Genomic DNA, 20,497 nt, shown 5'->3' with positions numbered 1-20,497 from the left:
CCAGGGTTCAATCCCTGGGTCAGGAAGATCCCTTGGAGAAGGAAATGGCAACCCACTCCAATATTCTTACCTGGAGAATCCCATGGACAGATCCTGGCAGGATACGGTCCATGGGGTCACAAGACTTCCCAACTAAACCACCACATACTTGTACATAATCACTGGTCCTGATGTATCTACTTGGCATGTTTAATCTTTTTACACTATGATAGGCAAGTCTGTTAATAAATCAAATTTGAAATTATACAGTCTATAGTTTGTGACACTGTCATGTCTTGACTCTTTGCAACCCCATGGACTGTAGCTCGCCAGGCTCCTCGTCCATGGAATTTTCCAGGCAAGAATATTGGAGTGGGTTGCCATTTCCTCCTCCAAGGGAATCTTCCCCACCCAGGTATCAAACAGATCTCCTGTACTGGCAGGCAGTTTCCTGGAGTACCTGGGGGCTTCATGTCACATTAAAGATCTGAAATTCACCCGTCTGGAGGATGGGGTAGGGGAGAGTCAGATCTATCATACAACTTTACTAGATACATGAATACAAATCCTCTTCCAACATCTTTAGGCCAGACTTCTGATCCAAACCAGCTGAGTGGTCATTTCCCAAGCCCTGAATGTCACCTAAATCAACTCTCATGGCTTGGGCAAGGTAAAAGGGTATTAGCCTGCTGTGTTAACATTCTATCATCTTTTATTCTCAAACTAGGGTTTGGAAGATGTATGCCATCGAAATAGTTAGATAGCAAAAAAAGGACTTGTAGATATTAACAACTTAGTCATCTTTCATGAGAACAATTACCATGTGTTAGGTTTTACAAATATAAATGCATTCATGCACCAACTTACCCAAAGAAAACCTGTAACTGCAAAGTGCACATTATATACCTGTGTACCTTGTCCCTATTCACATCATTCCTTGAAGTCCATGAGTGTCCAGGATCTGACCATACATTCTACCTTATCTCAAATACCTAATTGCAGGGCAGTTACCTGGGGTAACCTGTAACACTATATATGTTATATGTATAGATCATCTGTAATTTAAGAACTAAAAAACTCAGGTAAGGATTAAGTGGTATCAAGAGTAACATGTAGAAACAAACAGCAGGGCAAACATTGGGAGCAAATAGTTTTTATTTTTTTACAAATACACCAAAGATTCATGCAATGCTGCCAGCATTGGATGCAATCCTGGGCCACAAGTCTGCACATTCCTTTGCAACTGGTCCTGTGATGGCAGAACCTGCATAAAAGAATGAAGCGACACATAAGCTCAAAGGGTCCTTTCCTTGCGCACTTTGAGTTGAGTCATCAAGTCTCAAAAGCTGAACAAAGATGTGGATTCTTTCTTACCTTTCATCTCGCCTTTATTGTTTACTATGACTCCTGCATTATCTTCAAAATAAAGAAACACACCATCTTTTCTCCGGTACGACTTTCGTTGTCGAATTACCACTGCTGGATGTACTGAGGGGGGAAAAAAAACAGCTGTCATTAAACCTGTCAAGTACCAATGTCACCATAAGAAAGCGGTTTACACCTTGTCTGGCTTCCCAACATTCCCCATTTGGACAGAATGCATCCTCATTAGCTTTTTCATTTCCTAAAATCAAGTGCAAGAGATTAATAAACATCCATCACCCCTTAAGGAAAGACCTTACTTCTAAGTTCAAACTGCAAGCATTTCCTTGCAAGCATGAATCTGTACTCTGGGAGTACAGATCAGCAACATACCAACAGGAAACTTGTTAAACACTTTCTATACATTTCCCTACTTCACCAAAGAGGTAGGTACTGTTAAGATCCCAATGTCATAGAATTGGGAAACGGACTTTCCTCATACTGGAGAGGCTCATTACACAATAAATATTCCATCTTCATTTCTATCAAGACCTCCAAGTACAAACTTTGATATAAAATTAGCACTTTATGCCACTCTAACTGCAAGGTACATGTTTTAACTAGGCAAACTTGGAATTAACATAAATATCTCACGGCACATGCACAGAACACAATCACTTTAAATGATTATACATTTCTGTAACTTTTTATATCTAAGACAATCATCTGTGAAGCAAGAATGAGTTATGGGAAGGAAATGGTCTTGCACTGGAAAATAGGACATACTACAAAATACTAAAAATGATCATCTCTTGGCGGCCTAAGAGTCAGGTAACAGAAATTCAACTTCTATTTCCTATTTAATTAACTCTAGGTTTAACTTTTTGAGAAAGTGCTTTCCTGGGTCATAACTAACTTTTTAAAACCCACCTGCTCTAAAGTGAATACTTTTCCCGATATTCAAAGCATCGACTGCACTTGATAGAACTAGAGTCAGACAGACCTGAATTCAAATGTTGACTGACAATAGTTTGGAGACCTTGAACAGATTATGCCATCTTATAATGTTTAAGCTTTCCTCTTGCAAAAGCTAGGGATAATAGTTAAAATTTCTATATTTAAGATGTGGTGGTTTAGTCGCTAAGTTGTGTCTGACTTGTGCGACCCCGAATGTAGTCGAACAGATTCCTCTCTCCATAGGACTTTCCAGGAAGAATATGGGAGTGGGTTGCCATTTCCTTCTCCAGGGAATCTTCCTGACCCAGATATCAAACCAGGGTCTTCTGCTTTGCAGGCAGATTCTTTACTGACTGAGCTACCCAGGAAGTCCCATATTTTAAGATGAGACTGGAAATACAGAATTTTTTTAGGACAGGGACCCTGGCTATCCTTGAAGCAAGTAGTGTTCATAGACAGTCTTTTGAGTTTTTAACACACTGAGTGACAGGTAATGCTGACCGAGACTCTCCCCCATTGGACCCTCATGTATTTAACAATTCTCACAAATGAATCTAACAAATAAATAAGGTCATATGAATTCAGGATTCTGGATTTCCAGTCCTGTCCTTTCCCACATTTCTGCATGTTATAATGTGCAGTCTAAAACCCATCTGTAACTTTTAGTTGACCCTCTGTATCTGCTGATTCAACCAACCTCAGGTTGTCTGGTACAGTAATATATATTTAGAGGGAAAAAAATCTGTGTTTAAGTGCACCCGTGCAGTTCAAACCCATGCTGTTAAAGGGCTAACAGTATCATTTAGAAGAAACAAGGCCCAAAGAATAAAGTAATAGAGTCGGAAAGTCAGATGTAGTTTTAAAACAAGAAGTATTCTCTGGTCTGTCCCACAACTGACTGAGACAGACAGCATGCCCTGCTGCCATCTCACCCACAGTGATGGACAGCTGCTCTGCCCGTCCCTGACAGCTTCCCAGGCCACAGACCAGACCCAGCAAGTGTTCTAGGAGGACAGGCTGTCCAGGTACACGCTGACCCTGATCAACACACTGCTTTATCAGTGCTTAGCTGCAATGATTATTCCTTGCTTACCAAGTCCCCAAGTGCATACTGGAGGTCAACAGAGCTGGAAAGTCAAGTGCATTGAATATCAGAAGCTGTAAAGCCAGACAATTCAGCACCGTCTCAGCCCCAACCCCTAATTCATACATGTAGTGGGAAAACTTTTGGGGGTGGTCCACAATTAAGCAATGAGCACCCTCTGGTTTCAGTTTCTATCAGAAGAGATTTAGAAGTAACCATACTCAACTTTTGTTCAGTCACACCCTGAGTTTCAAATTGGTTCCTAAAAAGAAACTTGCCTGGGGTGATTCAGGTCTTAAGGCTGCCCTCTCACCCGGTACCACCTGGTCTGTAGCCAAGGAATCAGCAACCAACTAAAGACAATTATTATCTGCTCTCACAGAAGACACAACCCTGAATGTCACATACAAAAATCACCACCTGGATTCAAGGTTATTTGGAAAAGGGGAGAGAAGGGGGTAATGAGCAGAAGATGACTAGAATTAGAATATTCCAGATAGGGGACACAGCAAGAATCTGAAGCACAAAGGAAAGAATATAAGTTGGAACAAAAAACCAAGAACTAAAAGGAGACAGCTTGGGAAGGAATCATGTGGATGGACTGTAAATTCCAGTAGGACAGGGCTCTTGCTTCTACTTAAGGTGTAGGTATGTGAGACAAGTCTGTTAACTATTGTTAACCAGATCAAGTTTTTAAGAGGCCCTGAGAATGGCAAAATTACTGTTCCACTTTTCCAATGAGAGAAATCTCTCAACTGTCCACAGACCAAAAGGAGAATTCCATCTCGCTACTCACCCTTCTTTCTGAGTTCTGGTTTGCCTTTCTTGACTGTGGCCATCACCATGTCACCCACACCAGCAGCAGGAAGTCTATTCAATCGTCCCTTGATCCCCTTTACAGAGATGATATACAGATTTTTGGCTCCTATAAAACAATAAAACAATGTAAACAAAAATGGAGACTAGTTTTGAGGGCCAATCAGGCAGTGCTGCGATTTTCCAACATCACCTCTTCCAGTCACACTCCCAAGCAGTTAGTCCCCACTAGGTGGAACACCTTGTCACACCACCGATTGAAGCAAAACAACACAACATGCTGCCGCTTCACCCAAAAGCGGTGTTTTCACTCTGCCCTTTCTTGACGGCTCAGCGGGTCATCAGCAAAAGGCCCACCGAGTGCTTTTAAAAGGGTGAGTATGCCAGGGGGCAGCCGAAGGTCTCACCAGTGTTGTCAGCACAGTTGATCACGGCTCCAACCGGAAGACCCAAGGAAATCCGGAATTTCGCACCAGAGGACCCACCACGTCCTGTTAGTAGGAAGGGAAACAGCAGAGGTCATTGCCCAGACATGGTTCGGAGTCCCTTTCACATGCTTAAAGTAGAAGTTCACTCGCGTATGCTTTGGGAAACGGCACAAGGAATCCACACACTCCCTGCCCCATGTGCCACCCAGTTCTCAAGGCCAATAGCCAAATCCTCCCTACCACCACATTAGACTGAGATTAACTGGTCTGGAAGACTCAATTCTCGATCCAACTTTTGCACCACGCAATTCTTCCTGCAGGGTGGGAGACTGCACAAGCCGCCCACACTGGGGCTTAAGTCAGTCCAACTCCAATCCCTTCACCGCAGCGGCGACGCGGAGTGAACCCCCAGGGTTCGAACTGGAGTCACGACTGGATCCTGCCAACTCAACCCTCCGGCCGGCCCCGTCACTTTCAGGGGCTCTCCCGGTGCTCTCCCGATGAACCCTCCATGCCCTCTCGGGCCTCGAGCAAAGCAAATCGTCCCAGCTGCCCATGGCCGCCGCTACCGGCAAGGCCAGCAGCCACAGCGGAACAGATGGCGAAGGATCTTCCAAAGTCAAAACCTCACCTCGCTTCGACATCTTGAAGGCCGGAAAGGAACAAAAAGGAAGTAGAAACAAAGGACACTGGGATATGAACTCCGACGCCCCGCCCAATCTGGGCACGTGACCGGAGTTTGCCCAACCCGCCTCTTTCCCTGGGGCGCTGTCTTATTGCGTCATAAACGCGGGACGTCGCCTAGAGCTCGCGTTACAAAGTGAGCGGTGTAGGGGTTGAGGGCTGCAGAATGAATGATCCCAGGAGTACACTCAATAGGAGCTCGGAAGTAGTTGTTTGGGACACAGAAACATTGGTTTAATTGATCGGACAACCTCTTCTGAATACTATGTGCCAGGGACTTAGATGGACACTAGACATTCAGAAATGATTAAATGGCCCCCAGAGAACGCACGGGCGTTGAGGGCAAGGGTTAAAGAGCTGGAAATGGTTTCATTAGGATGTGATACAACTGAGAGATGCCATTGTAGGGCTACAGATAATTCCATACTGTGTGTGCTTGGTCCCAGACCCACTTGTATTTTCTATATCTTGCTATATTCATCATTCTTTTCACCGCCTCAGGCTTTCCCATTCTTCAGGCTTCTCTCTGTCGATGCATTCATTCAAATATTAAAAGACTACTGATTCCAGATTCTGTCCTGGGCATAGACTAGACTATATCAGAACAAAACAGATCATTCTTGCCCTTATGAAAGTTACATCCAATCAGGGCGGTGATGAAGGTGGATATTAGATACTGAACCACAGATGTAATAATGGCAGCATATAGTATGTTAGATAGGGATAAGTACTTTAAAAACAAAAGTAGAAAAAAGTAAGAGGGATCTGAAAGTGGGAAGAGGGGCAAATTGCAATTCAAAATAGAATGGTCAGTGTGGGCTTTATGGAAGAAGTTGACATTAGGGCAAAGATTTTGAGATGAGAGAGTTAACAATTTGATTGTCTAAGAAGAGCAGTCCAAACAGAGTCATCAACCAATGAAAGACTCTAAGGTGGAATTGTGCCTGAACAATGTGAGGACCAGCATGGAAGCCAGGAATGACTGGACAGAGTAAGTGGAGGGAAAAGCAATAGAATGAAGGTCATAAGTAATGGAACTGGATCATGGAGGGCTCTGTACATCACTATGGACTTTGACATTTACAGAGTGAATTGGAAATCATTAAGTCATAAGCAGAGGAGGGACATGATCTGACTAATATGTCAGAAGGATCACTCTAACTGAGACTAGACTGTGGGAGGGAACACAAAGATACAAGTAAGAAGACCTATTTGGGAAGCTCTTGCAGTAACTCAGAAGAGAAATGGTGGTGGTTTGGACCAGACTGGTAGCAGTAGAAGTACTGTGATGTGATCAGATTCTGGATATGTTTGGAGACAGAGCGAACAAAATGTGGGATAAAGAGTAAGAGAAGAAAATGTTTCCAAAGCTTTAGGTCTGAGCAAGTTGCCATCAACGGAGATGGGCAAAGCTGTGAGAGGAACAGCTTTGGGGGTAAGAATAGCAGTTCAGTTTTGGAGATGTTGAGTTAGATGTAAAAAACAGATTTCAGTAGCAGGTTGGACGTATTAGCCTGGAGTTCCAGAAAGAGGGAGATAGAAAATTGGCAGTTGTCAGCATATAAGTAAAGCCACGATAGTGGATGAGTTCAAAAAGAAGAAAGGGTAAATAAAAGAGACCATGGGCTAACCTCTGGAGCACTTCAACTTTAAGAGGTCTCTAAATCTATACATTTATAAATCGCCCTTCTCACTCTTAAATCCTTCACTTGCTCCTGCCAGTTTCTCTAGCTACCAGTTTCTCTCTCTCCACTTAGCTGAATTCCATTTGTTTCTGAATATATGATTTCATTATCATTTTTGCCTCTCTTGATAAATGGAACCACCATCCATGTCGGTGTCCCTCTGAGATTCCTGCCCAAGTTCTTTTCAGTCTGCCTTCTCAGTGTCTCTCAAGTCTGTTCACTTCTCTCTATCTCCTCTACTAACACTCTGGTCCAGGCCACCTCCAACTCTTGCCTAAACTACTTCTGAAGCTCTGTAATAGGTCTCTTGGCCTCTATTCTCCCTCGTCCATCTACTCAGTCTTCATAAAATGGCCAGAAATAATTTTTCAGAAATGTAAATATTACTATGTTACTCTCCTGAAAATCCTCCAATGGTTTCTGCACTCTTAGAATCAAAGTTAAAATCCATATCATGGCCTATTGGACCCTGATCTAGCATTGTCCTACTTCTTAACCTCGTCTTGCACCATGCTCTCTCTTGCTCTGCAGAGTTGGCCTTTTTGTCCCAGATACCATATATGCTCCTGAATAGCCATGGGCCTCACACATGCTTGGCATACTCTGCCCTATCTACTCTCATCGTGTATTTTTACATGATGTAAAGTGTTACATTTTTACATCTATTTATTTTTACAGATCTCAGCTTAAATATCTTTTTCTTAGAGAAATTTTACTCTGACTTCTCTTAAGAGATATTTTTCCATCATACTATTTATTTCAGTTCTTAAATATGTATTTCATGACTTTGCAGAATGACTTCCCACCCTCGACAGTCAGTCTCAGTAAAAGTTGACATATCAGTAAAAGTTGAGTTGTTTTGTTGTTTTTTGTTCAACAGTATATCCTCAGCATTCAGCATAGGGCCTGGCTCAATAAATACGTGGCAAATGATTGCTGAACGAATGAAGTCTACCTCAGTGGTGTCCATATGTCAACATCCTGGCATGAAGGAAATTTTCATTCTTCTATGGCAAAATTAGAAATATTTGGAAAATACTGTGTTTCTCATAAAGCTACATTTGCTCAATTTAAAGGATTATCTTCCTTCATCTTTTTTTGTTGTTAAAAATGTTCCTTTAAATCCTATGTCAACTTTTCACCATCTCAACACTGCCATCTCTGGGGTAGTTTCATTGGTTCATGAAAATCAGAGCTGTGAAATGATCTGTCTCTACTTCTTTACTTCCTGGGTGCACACATTCCTTGGACCCCTGTAATCTAGTTTATTTCCTCACTATATGACTGAAATTATACTAGAAATTATGTATACTGATAAATTATACTAGAAAGTTCACCGTGACCTACTCTTTCCACAATCCAAGGACACTCCTCAGTCTTTATCTTACTTGACCTCACATTGTTGCACACTGGCACCAGTCCCATCTTCTTAACACTCTTCACCTACGGTTTCCAAGATGCTAGTAATAATAGAAGTTACTATTTATGGAGTGTTCTTAAATACTAATCATTGAGTTAAGCATTTTATAGGAATGTGACTTCTTGAATCCTCACCACAACCCTGTGACTTAGGTATTATTAATCTCATTTTACAAATAAGGAAGCTAGGAAATAGAAAGGTTAAGTGCCTTTGTCCAAGATCAAACAAATCATGAAAAGTAGAGATAGAATGGTATCCTGAATTTGACTGATTGCAAAGTACAGGCTCTAAGCCACTATGTTATATTGCTCTCTCCTTATTCATTGTCCCTTCTCAGTATATTTCTCTGAGTGATCACACCACCCAATACCTTCCATTACTATCAATAAGCTAATAACTCCCAATTCTGTATCTCAGCCTAAGACATTTCTGCTTAGCTCTAGCTAATATATGGAAACAGTGATAGGGACACCTTCACAGGCACTTCAGACTGACACATCCAAAAACCAAAATCAATTTTTCCAGAAATTTTGCTTTTCTGCCTGTATTAGTTGTCTTGGTTGGTTACTTAGAGCATTGGTTCTCAAAATATTTTCATCTGAATATCCTTTACATTCTTAAATTATTGAGGACTCCAAAATGGTTTTGTTTGTATAGTTATATCTATTTACTGACAGTCCAGATTAGAAATTTAAATTGTGAAATATTTAAGAGATCGTTACCTGTTAAAATCAGTTAAGTTCAGTCGTTCAGTCATGTCCGATTCTTTGTGACCCCATGGACTGCAGCATGCCAGGCTTCCCTGTCTATCACCAACTCCCGGAGCCTACTCAAACTCATATCCATTGCATCCATGATACCATCCAACCATCTCATCCTCTGTCATCCCCTTCTCCTCCTGCCTTCAATCTTTCCCAGCATCAGGGTCTTTTCCAATGAGTCAGGTAGCCAAAATATTAGCTTCAGCTTCAGCATCAGTCCTTCCAATTAATATTCAGGGCTGATTTCCTTTAGGACTGCCTGGTTGGATCTCCTGGCAGTCCAAGGGACTCTCAAGAGTCTTCTCCATCACCACAGTTCAAAAGCATCATTTCTTCGGTGCTCAGTTTTCGCTCTAGTCCAACTCTCATACATGACTACTGGAAAACTATGGCTTTGTCTAGACAGACCTTTGTTGGGAAAGTAATGTCTCTGCTTTCGAATATGCTGTCTAGGTTTGTCATAGCTTTTCTTCCAAAGAGCAAGCATCTTTTAATTTCATGGCTGCAGTCACCATCTGCAGTGATTTTGGAGCCCAAGAAAATAAAGTCTGTCACTGTTTCCATTGTCTCCCCATCTATTTGCCATGAAGCATTTGCCATCGGATGCCATGCTTTTCATTTTTTGAATGTTGAGAAAATACATATGCTTAAAAAGAATTGTACTTAAATTTTAAAAATAATGAGAAGAGCGGCTTGGCTTTACATTCTTTTAGGAATTTCTTTGATATCTGGCTAAATGAAGGACATCCGGATTTTCATGTTTTCACATTTAGTCTGTTGTGACATCATGTAGCCTCTGGAAAGCTGTATGCATGAGTGGACAAGAATGAAACAGGTAAGGAAGTGAGAAGTAAATTCTTTTTCCCTATGTGGAAACGGTTTCACAGGCAGACATGGAAGGATTCAACTCCCAAACACAGATTGGAACCCATAGGGTGGACCGGAAATTCCTTTGTTTGGGTGTTGACCTTTTTAGAATGTGAAATCCACAGATGCCTGTAGTTGGCCTATTTCTGTATTCCCAGAAAACACTGACAAATGACTAAACATTTGCTACCTATCATGTTGAGGTGGATAAGGGTTAAAAGTGAGAACACGAGGGGGCACCCGGATTTGAACCGGGGACCTCTTGATCTGCAGTCAAATGCTCTACCCCTGAGCTATACCCCCTCTGCTGGTGAAAAGAAGATTACAGTTTATTTGTAGTGTTTATGGGAGCAGACGTTGCCTTGGTGATTAATAATAGTTTGATATGTATGACCAGTTCTTTCAGGTTTCCCAGGTTGATGCTTAAGGACCAAGAGAAAAGGCAATCCAGACCCAAACGGACCCAAATAGTAGGAGGGAAGGACGAAAGGACGAAGTCCAGTCCAGCCAGGCACACTGTGGGGTATGCGATGGGATTTCCCTCCTCCAACAATTACAAGCTCTTATACCTCTGACATCTGAGAATTCTTTAAGTCTAATTTCCATCCTCCCTGCCTGCATCCCGAGTTGTACTAAATCCCCAGCCTATGCTTTGCACACGAAAGGAAATGCTTCCCTTGTCTTTCCCAAGGTATCTCCAGCATCTTGCGTCTCTTCCATTCGCTTTGCTCCTTCAGACATCAGTAGGTTTCCCCTAGGTTGGAAAATCCTCCCTTTAGCTATGATCACCTGTCCAGTTTTTCTTTTTCACTAGCAAATATTAAGAAAGTCTTTGACTTCATTTCTCTCATTATCAACAAGTTTTCCTCACAGTTCTGTTACTCTCTACATTTCTCTACATTTCTCGACTGTCAGGAATTTTCCCCCCTTGGTGTCTGTATCTTGTTTCCCCAACAGACTAAGTTCCTGGAAGGTAGGATCACGTTGCTCTCCGTTTTGTATTCCTCACAGTAGTTGGCAGAGTGCCTCATTCACTATAAACCTTGGTGGTACCTATCAGGCAAACCTCATTAAACTCAGACTCATTCAACTCAACTATGGCATTACACCAAGCTTGCACTCAAGCAGTAGAATGAATGTTGTTAGAGGAGCGCTCAGAAGTCTGAGCCATTCCACCAACCTGAAACAGGCTCCATGTCTATTACTCCTCCACCACTGACTGCCTAGATTCACTTTCTCACTCTCTAAAATGATTATTTCACACACGTTCTCCATTCTCAAACCTTCTACATCTTATCTTTCCTCCTCAGAGAATGCTGGCCTCTTCCTTTTTGGAGAACATCAGAACCAGTCAGAAGCAGGGTTGTGCTGATAAAAGGCTAATAACTGGCTCCCCAGGACCTGATTTGTAGGATTTGCCAATTCTCATAGTGTACATATGTCCATCTGCTAATTTCAAGTGAAATTAACTGGCTTTAAAAATTCTGGAAAATTTAACAATTGGTTCTCACAAGCCAATGTGAGTCGAATCTAGCACACTTGTGAGATTGATTTTTCACCAGCTACCAGCTACATACTGACAACTCTTCAAATCACATTTCCAATCCAGACATGTTTCTGAACTTCAGAAATAACTGGATCTCCAGCTGCATACTTAATATGTCCTCTTAAATGTCTGTCAGGCACATCAGACAGCATATTGACCTTATACTAGAATGTGAAGTCTATGAGGTAGGGGGCTGTACTTTATTACCTTTGTTTCAGAGTGTTAAAAAGAAACTCTTGAAGATTTTTTTTTGGTAAATGTACTCCTTTCTCAATGTTCTTTATCTTGGGAAATCACATGCACCCAGATAGTGAAGTCAAAAAAGAAGAGTCATTCTTTAAAAAAAAAAAATTATTAAAAAAAATTTTTTTTTTAAAATTCCATGGACAGAGAAGCCTGGTCACCTACAGTCCTTGGATTCATAGAGACACCACTAAGTGACTAACATGCACTATATATATATATTTATATATATATATATATATAGAGAGAGAGTTTTCCATTATGGTTTATTACAGGATACTGAATGTAGTTCCCTGTGCTATACAGTAGGGCTTTATTCTTTATTCATTCTATATATAATAGTCTGCATCTGCTAATCCCAAGCTCACAAGCCATCCCTCCCCAGCCCCTTGGCAACCACAAGTCTCTTCTCTATGTCTGTAAGTCTGTTTCTGTTTCCTGGATACATTCATTTGTGCCATATCTTAGACTCCATAAATAAGTAACATTATATGGTATTTGTCTTTCTCTTTCTGACCTTTCTTAGTATGATAATCTCTAGGTTCAGCCACAGTGTTGCAAATGGCATTGTTTCATTCTTTTTTATGACTGCTTAGTATTCTATTGTATATATGTACCATATTTTCTTGATCCAGTCAGTGGACATTTAGGTTGTTCCCATGTCTTGGCTATTATGAATAGTACTACTATGAACACAGGGGTGCATGTGTTGTTTAGAATTATAGTTTCACCCCTAGGACCAATGCAGCAGCCAATACCTTTAACTGGAATGCCCACTCCCAACAGATAGGCAAATGACTGTCTCTTTCATGTCATCCACGTCTTAACTCCAAAATCACCTGTGAAGAAAACTTTTCCCTGACTATACATCTTGAAATACCCGCTTGTACCTCCCTAATACATATCTTGTCTTTTATTTTAGTCATTTTCCTTATTCGTTTATTCATTTGTGCACTTGTTTCTATTCTGTCTCCATTTGATTTTAAAGTCAGTGAGAATGAGAACCTTTGTATCTATTGAAAGTATGCTCTGCACTTACAACGGGGCACATAATAGTTGTTTCCTAAAAATAGAGAGGGACCACTAGAGAACATAGCCAGGGAAAGTCTCAGTGGACACGTCTGTTCAGCTGGTGCTTGCATTCTTTTTAGAGAGACCAGGAGAAAGGATTCCTTACTCAGTTTTGCAAGAAGCTCTTCTCTGACTTCTTAGGGTGAAGAGATGGGTGGGATCATGGATAAAGAATTGAACTTAGAAAAGACAAAAGTTCACATATTTTCAAAATTCCATGTTTTTACTAGGTCTTTTAATGTTGTTCCTTGTTATTACTATTCAATATCTTGTAGCAAGAGGAAACTGATTTTGGAAAAAGAATTTTCAGAAAAAAGAAAAAGGCTGGAATGGATGTAAAAAGAATTTACCAGAATACTACCAGCAGAGGGGGTATAGCTCAGTGGTAGAGCATTTGACTGCAGATCAAGAGGTCCCCGGTTCAAATCCGGGTGCCCCCTTTCCTGGTTTTCCATTTTTCACAGCTGCAGGCTAACACAAAGTCTGTGTTCTGAATCCAAAACTCTCTGGAGATTCTCAGAAAGTACTCTTAACCCTGAGAAGTAAAGAGAGAGACCCTAGAAGTCACACAGGAATGACTGCACCACTTTTCCAGTGAGCACTCAGTGCCAAGAAGCCCACCCACCTGTACCCTCAGTAGGTAGAAAGAAGGCTGAGACCTTTCCAGTTTGAGATCCTTCAAGACTTTGAAGTTAACTTTGAAGTTTGATGTTAATTATAGTTTCTTCAGAGGGGAAGAAATGGAATGCCTGGGTGGGGCAATATTATTTTGCCTAGTTCATAATAGTGGCGAAGTCACAGCACAGATTTAAGATGAAAAGTGGACAGCTTTCGTCGTCTTTATATTAGCTCAAAGGCAGGGTTTGGGCCTGATAAACCTACAGGTGGAGTCTGAGGCCTGGTGTCCAGGAACAAGGTGAAAACTTAGCTATTTCTCACCTCTGGGCTTTGAACGGCACAGCAGCTCTGCTTAATCGCCATGTCCAGCTTCACGACTTGTCTTACAGTAATGCATGCTCAGTCACTCAGTCGTGTCCCACCGTTTGCCACCCCAAGGATTGCTCCTCAGCCCATGGGATTTCCCTGGCAAGAATGCTGGAGTGGATGGCCACTTCCTTCTCCAGACAGTAACGGGAGTCCTGGGGAAAAAAGTATTCGAGTAGTATTCCCCTGGGGCCCTGAGGGCTGACACAACCAAATTCCAAGTTTAAAATACCACAAATTCCCCCTGACTCAAGAAGCATGCCTCTCCCACTATCCTTTCTTTTTCCTTTTTTTGGGCAAAACCTAGTCGAGAGGGTCGATCTTGCTCCCTGATCTTTTTCCTTGGACCCAACAGTGATAACCGCCAGTCACACAGTGGACAGTTATCTGTCCCCACCTTTAGGTTATGAAACTTAATGGCCTTGTATTATTTGCTCAGTGGTTCTCAAAGTGTGGTCCAGCAGCATCAACACCCCCTGGGAATCTGTTAAGAATGCAAATTCTTGGGGTCCCACTCCAGGTCAAGAGTATCAGAAGCTGGTAGTTGAGGGGTGGTGGTGGTAGTGTTTTAAGGAGCTCTCTATTTAATTCTGACACACTCAGGTTTGAGAACCACTACATTAGTTTATATCAGGATGTAACTTTATTTTTGTAAATTAAAATGAGCTTTTGGGTCGGCATTGACCATTTCCACATTCTCAAATTGCTTTCACTATGCTGGTGTTATGAGCAATAAGGAAAGGTGCTGAGGGCAAGCGCTTGTCACCGGTAATAAAGAAAGTTGAAGCTGGAGAAAATCTGTGTCTGTGGCTTTTCTTCTCTTGACCCACCCCTACCCAAAATGAAACACCAAATTGGGGGAGTCTTGCCTTCTGAACCAGCGCCTGGAACCGCCCTACACGACTGAGGCTGCCGCCGGTGACCGCAGAATCCCGGTATCTCCGGTGTGGGTCGTGGGGACCTGAAGTTTTTGTACCTGATTTGTGCCTGTACCCACCCCCTCCTGCTGCTGAGTACGAAGTAAAACCGAAAGCCTTCCGTTACGGTTGGAGAACGAGGAAGGAATTTTAAAATAGCTTTTCTCTATTTTCTCTAACCTAGGACCCTAGGTTAAAATATGGATCAAGAAGGAAGGAATTATACTAGACAAAAACTAGGAAGAACTCTCCAAGGGGGCACCCGGATTTGAACCAGGGACCTCTTGATCTGCAGTCAAATGCTCTACCACTGAGCTATACCCCCACGCCGCGCCTTGGCTTGGACGCGGCTCTTTTGGATGTTAAGATACTGCTACACTAAATGAGAACAGTAAAGGTAAGGGGAAAGAAACGCAAGAGGAAAAGGGATCAAGCGCAAAGCAGAAGCTCGCTGGATTCGGGGAACTAAGGGAAAGTTGCACGGCAGAGGCGCGGGGACGGAAGAACTAACCCGGTCTGCGAGGGACTGAGTCCTGGAGGGAGGGACGGGTTCCGCCCTACAAATTGTGGGAGAGGATGTTGCAGGGCTTGGCTAACATCCTAGGGGCGGGGCAGGGGGGTTCCCGTTGATTCGCAGATTTCTCGCCAGGTACCGACGGGTACAAAGGAAGTCCCCAAACCTGGCGACTCTGGTTGGGTGTTCGAGAGGGATCGAACCCCAGCCAGGACAGTTGCGAGGGGCTCGCCCGCCCTGCAGCCCAGGTGCCCAGACGTGCAACCGGATCGCCCCCGCCCCGCCTCCAGCGGCGGAAGGGCCCTGGGCAAGGTCGCCTGTCCGCGCCTGGCCTCCGGGAGCACTCCAGGGCCCTTTCCGCTCGCGAGCTCACCTAGGCGCGTACCGCTGGGCCGGCCGTCCTCCCTGGAACCCGCCCCCGCGCAGCCCCACGTCGCCGGGAGAGCGCGCCTCGCCGCGCGCGCCCCTGCCCGCGCCCGCGGCGCGTCCCCGCCCCGGCACAGCCCCTCCTCCCCGCTGTGTTTATTAGGGGAAGGAGGGCGGGGGCGGAGGCCAGTTCCCTAGCTCTAGCCGCCGTCGCTGTAGCCTGTGCAGTTAAAGCCGCGGCCGTCTCCCGCCAGCTCGCTCCGGGGAAAGAGAACGCGCGCGAGCTCGGGCGTCCTCGCCCCAGCCTTTCCCGGAGCCATGAATCCTAACTGCGCTCGGTGCTGCAAGATCGTGTACCCCACGGAGAAGGTGAACTGTCTGGATAAGGTGAGACTCGGGACTGGAAGACGGGTCTTTGCAATCCCCGAGCTCCAGATCGGAGAACAGCGGGGCTGGGTCTCTGCCGCCCCGTTACCGCGATCCCGGGAGGAGGGAAGGTGGGTGGTGTCATGGGGTGTGAGGGACAGACCCCAGTCTGGAAACCAGGAGATCCGGGGCGAGGAAGGGAGTCCACGCTTGGCGGGCAGCCTCTACTGGAGAGGAGTGGGCTCAGTGCCCCGGGGTGGGGAAGCCGGGCCCCGGAGTGGGGGTGGGGGTAGTGAGGGAAGGTTAGGGGTGCAGTCCCGCCCCCTAGGGCCGGGAGAGTGAGAGCAGACGGCCGCTCCCTCTCCCCGCCTCGCCGAGCGCCAAGTAGGCGGAAGCGCTGGGCGCTGGGGGAGGGGGCGGCGGGGGGGCGGCGCAGAGGTTGGGGGCCCCTTCTAAGCAGTCCGCTCCGGCGGCTACTGGCCCGGCTTCCTGGCCTGGAGACTGGAGGGTGGGGGCCGTCAGCGGGCAAGTGTTGGCTCTGGTGAACTGGCCTTCGGATAAGGACCCGAGCCCCATCGCGAGAGCCCGTTTTTTGGACGACCTGCAGCCCTCTTGGTGGTTCAGCTGTTAATGGACTAGCCGGCGTTCTCCATAGCTTCCCAGCCCCCCACCTCAAATTAGAAGCCCACTCCCAGCGATGGTCCGCCCAGCGGGACCCGGGCGGGGTCGCTTGCTGGAGTAGGGTGGGTGGGGGTTGTCTCACTGAGATCTCCTGAAATTGTGTTCAGAGGCTGAGTCCACCCTGAAGAACAAAGAGCTAACTTTTCAGAGCAGGTTTCCCCAATGGAGGGTGGGGTTGGCTGAGTTCAGGGGGAGCCAAGAAAAGGGGGGACGTGTTGGGGGGAAGGGAAGGTGGCCTTCTGGAAATTCACTGTCCTCTGGGGACCCTTAGGCGTCTTCCTCCCCACCCCCCACCCATCATGCTGGACTCGTTCATCTGGTTGCCATTATACTTTTTGAAATGGGGCGGAGAGTGGAACTGGGTATTTCCTGCAGTTTGGGGTAGGATCCGGACCTCTTTTAATCTCGCTAAGGTCCTAAGGCAATCCACCTCCCCTCTCATCCCCTCCTCGGTCTGGAGGAGAGGCCTCTATAATTCTGTCCCCTTCTTCATCATGCCTTTCATTCACCTCCTAAAGCTGGCCCCCTGTCCACATATTCCCTCCTTCCTGTCTGGACTGGCCAGGGGTTGGGGGGCATGGGATGGAAGAGGGTGCAGGGCCCACCTGGAGTCAGGTATTTTTTGTGGGGGGGGAAAGGGTCGCTCCTTGGATTCTTTTGTCTTTCCTCTCCTCCTTAGGGTTGGCGCTTCCTCAATAACCTTTGGCCTCTGAGTCAGGGTGAGGGGGTGGGGTTCCATGGTTCTGAGATCATTTTGATACTGCTCTTGGAGGAAGGGGTCATGTGGGGCTGATGCTGTTTCAGTCTTGTCTCCTGGGCCTGGCTGGGCAGGAGAAGAGAAAGGCCATGTTATGGTGCAATGAGTGTGGGTGCTGACCTTCCCAAAGACCATGCGGGAGGGCAGGACTTGAGCCTGGGGGCAGGAGCTGAGAGCTCTCTGGCCTTGCACACTGGTGTTTCTGCTCTTCCCTGGTGGGAGGGATTTTGGCCTCTGCGCCTTGAGTTCCTTGTGCTCCCCTTCTGCACAGTCATGAATTGGGAAGAGGCAACGGCCACTTTCCACCCACATAAGGCAGAAGCAGTGTCTGATGGAAGGACTGCTAGCCTGGGTGTTGGAAGACTTGGTCCTAGTTCCAGGTCTGCTCACCACCAGCTCTATGAATGGCTCTAGGCCTCAGTGTTCACAGTCTGTCAGATAGGTATGATGATGTCATTTCCATGAAGGTGGGGAGGTGCACCCAAGTGCCTGTCACAGCGCCCGGAAGGGGATGTGGTATAGGCTGTGCGCCCTCTCCTTTTCTGGGGTACCCTGTCCAGCCCCATACCTGGCTTTCCATGTAAAGACCTTTGGTGTCCGAGGGGAGGGTGCAGACCCTTTAAGGTGCCCTCCTCAGCTGTTTTATTTCCCTCTCAGGAAGAGGACATTCAGGTGGAGGGCGCCCTGGGAAGTGAGAGTTGGCGGTTCCTCTTTCTTCTTAGATCTCTGCCTACAGGAGGTTTCCCTGGGGAGATGTCACCCCTGCCCTGAGCAGGAGGCCTGGAATATCCAGATATCAGACTGGTTCCTCCCAACGCCCTTCAGGCAGTAAGGGCAGGCACTAGGAATGGGGGTCTGATGCCTGAGGAGGGACGTTCAGTCCCATAGACACAGTTGCTAACCAGCTTCCCAAGGCAACCCATTTACAACAGGAGAGATTCAAATTAGACTCACCTGTTTCATTCCAAGTTCCCTAGGACCCGCCATGACCCAGAGTACAAGCTACGTCCTTGGTGTCAGCCTTTCCTCCTCTCTGATCCTTATCTCCCAAAAGCTTAGGTGAGTAAAGGCTGCATCACCTCTGATGGCCACCCTCCCGTCAACCTGCATTACCCAACGTGTCCTCCTGCTGAATAAATGTGTATGGCTGGCCACGGTGTTTGAGGTCGAGATTTCTTTCCCCAACTTATGGGATTAGAGCTGGGGAAGAAACAGGGTGATATCACTTGCTCATTCGTTCAGTGAATATTAAGCACCTACTTGGTGCGGGGGCCCTCTTGGGCTGCTTCAGGGCCTCTGCGGAGGGAGAGAGGCTGTGTCTCAGAGTGTCCTCTACCTTTTGACAAACTTGGAGTTTGGTCCTAGATCACATTGGGAGGCATTAACATGGGGACTCACCGAGTCCCCCTGGCCTGGCTTGCTTTTGCCGAGCTCCTGAATACAGATGGAGGCATTGAGGAGGGTAGAGGATTGGTGGGCTGAGTTCTCTGGACTCCCTTATTGGGAGGGCTCCCTGCCTCTGTAGTACCCTCCTCTCTCCCCATCACCCCCCAGGTGGCAGCAAGGTAGAAGGAAACAGGCCTGGACACAGACGATGGGAAAGGCCTGTCGCCCTGGTGCCTCGTTTCCTAGCTAAGAGCACCCCACAGTCATCCCATGGCCGTCCGTGCATAGACTCCTTGGAATGTGCCAGGCTTAGTTTTCCCGGGAGCCTCACAGAGCAGATGCGATGGCTCCTGTAAATTACGACCCCCGTAAGCAGAGGCCCAGACAGGTCATGCGGTTCACTCCCCGCAGCCCGAGCTGGAATTCAGCTCTAAAGTTCTTGGTGCTCAGCTCTTCTGCCTGTTGTGTTTGCAAAAAAGTACTTTAATTTACACTATCTCCCTAATGTTTGCAGTGGGCCCTCCCCTTCCTGACCCTGGCCTGTGGAATGCTCGGGGCCTGAGCTCTTGAACCAGGAGTACTCCCTGGGAATCTGGGGAGGCGCAGCCATGGTCTCTGCCTTTAAGGCAGCCTCCCAGGTGGCCAGCTGAGGTAGTGACCGGGCCAGGGTGGGGCTACTGTTGCCCCTGGAGGAGTGAGAAACTGTAACCCTGGGTGACAGGAAGGGAGGGAGAGGTCTCATACTCTAGCCCTGAGTCATAGGGCGCCCGGGTGGCGAGGGTGGAGTGGGCAAGATCCCAGGCGGCAGGCACAGCGACCTGAAGTTCACTGCACCCCCCCACCCCCAGAGCCATGAGCAGTTGCTCACCCCACCTCTACGGTGACTCCAGAGAGAGAAGGCTGACCCCAACCTTGCCCAAGTGCAGGGGATCTTGCTTCTGCCCCCAGCAGCCTCCGTTTGCCTTTCTGTGGAGTGGGTTGCAACTTTGGAGCTCCAGGCCAGGAAGAGTGGAGGCTGATGCTGGAGCCTGGGATGTGGGCTGAGAGGCTCCTAACGGGCACCAGAGAACTAGGTTTTGGTGAACACGGAAGCCGTGGACTTCCAGGGCAGTGGGGAGGATTCGAGTTGCACGTTTAGAGGTAACTGCACCCTGAGTCCCGGGAATGCTTCTCTGAAACCTTACCTGTGGTCTGAAAGAAAGAGAGGACTCCTACTCTGTGGCAAGGCTCCTGGGGCAGGGAAAAGAGGCGGACAGAGGGTCAATGTGGGGTGTTACTGACGTGTTTCCCTGACTGTGTCCGTTACCAGACCTGACTGAGATAGGGATGGGTGTCTTTTCATTTGGGGTCTCCTTAGGTCTGCCTGGCCCACACGGGCTATTGAATGACTTGCCATTTTCTGCCCCCCATTCCCCTCACTCTCCTGTCTCCAAAAGGACACAGTGGTGGAAGCTGCTGGATTTTCTTGAACCTTTCTTGGCGCCTTCCTCCAGAGAGGGGAGGGAAGTGAAGCTAGGTCACCTCCCAGCACCTCCATGGGACTGGGATTTTAGTTCCAGTTTACAGATGAGTTCCGTAGTTATCCGGAAGGCATTCAGTCCCCTTCTTTTCATTATTCTGTTC

The 20,497-nt window shown here is 46.4% G+C and overlaps 2 protein-coding genes, 1 long non-coding RNA gene and 4 other non-coding genes across 7 annotated transcripts in view; 2 read left to right on the top strand and 5 right to left on the bottom strand.

The window, feature by feature from the left end:
* Positions 1–1,116: 1,116 nt before the first annotated feature.
* Positions 1,117–5,329, bottom strand: RPL23 (ribosomal protein L23). The gene is made up of 5 exons (XM_065909055.1): positions 5,258–5,329; positions 4,606–4,689; positions 4,179–4,307; positions 1,354–1,467; positions 1,117–1,243 (listed from the first exon to the last, which is right to left on the bottom strand). Exons 1-5 carry the CDS (start codon positions 5,268–5,270, stop codon positions 1,161–1,163), a joined length of 423 nt encoding a protein of 140 aa, XP_065765127.1. The 5' UTR covers positions 5,271–5,329; the 3' UTR covers positions 1,117–1,160.
* Positions 4,439–4,574, bottom strand: LOC136150435 (small nucleolar RNA SNORA21). The gene has a single exon (XR_010659860.1). It is a non-coding gene; the product is annotated as a small nucleolar RNA SNORA21 (small nucleolar RNA).
* A 4,945-nt stretch (positions 5,330–10,274) lies between the features above and the next one.
* TRNAC-GCA (transfer RNA cysteine (anticodon GCA)) lies at positions 10,275–10,346 on the bottom strand. The gene has a single exon. It is a non-coding gene; the product is annotated as a tRNA-Cys (tRNA).
* Positions 10,347–13,144: 2,798 nt separating this feature from the next.
* On the bottom strand, positions 13,145–15,733 carry LOC136148999 (uncharacterized). The gene is made up of 3 exons (XR_010659619.1): positions 15,692–15,733; positions 13,843–14,042; positions 13,145–13,438 (listed from the first exon to the last, which is right to left on the bottom strand). It is a non-coding gene; the product is annotated as an uncharacterized lncRNA (long non-coding RNA).
* On the top strand, positions 13,272–13,343 carry TRNAC-GCA (transfer RNA cysteine (anticodon GCA)). Its single transcript has one exon. It is a non-coding gene; the product is annotated as a tRNA-Cys (tRNA).
* Positions 15,058–15,129, bottom strand: TRNAC-GCA (transfer RNA cysteine (anticodon GCA)). The gene has a single exon. It is a non-coding gene; the product is annotated as a tRNA-Cys (tRNA).
* A 128-nt stretch (positions 15,734–15,861) lies between the features above and the next one.
* Positions 15,862–20,497, top strand: part of LASP1 (LIM and SH3 protein 1) — a 40,227-nt gene continuing 35,591 nt past the window's right edge. The window contains exon 1 of the mRNA XM_065908780.1: positions 15,862–16,071. Within this exon, the coding sequence (XP_065764852.1) occupies positions 16,003–16,071 (69 nt within the window). The 5' untranslated portion in view covers positions 15,862–16,002. The remainder of the gene's footprint in view (positions 16,072–20,497) is intronic.

The sequence above is a fragment of the Muntiacus reevesi genome, chromosome 18 (assembly GCF_963930625.1).
Source record: "Muntiacus reevesi chromosome 18, mMunRee1.1, whole genome shotgun sequence".
Taxonomy (NCBI): Eukaryota; Metazoa; Chordata; class Mammalia; order Artiodactyla; family Cervidae; genus Muntiacus; species Muntiacus reevesi.
Note: the sequence above shows the minus strand (reverse complement) of the source record. Positions and strands in the feature narration are given on the sequence as shown.

Coding starts and splice junctions, on each gene's coding strand:
- RPL23 (XM_065909055.1), bottom strand. Junction 1,468..4,178: donor ACCAGAACTCAGAAAGAAGG/GTGAGTAGCGAG, acceptor TTCCCCCCTCAG/TACATCCAGCAGTGGTAATT. Junction 1,244..1,353: donor CAATAAAGGCGAGATGAAAG/GTAAGAAAGAAT, acceptor TCTTTTATGCAG/GTTCTGCCATCACAGGACCA.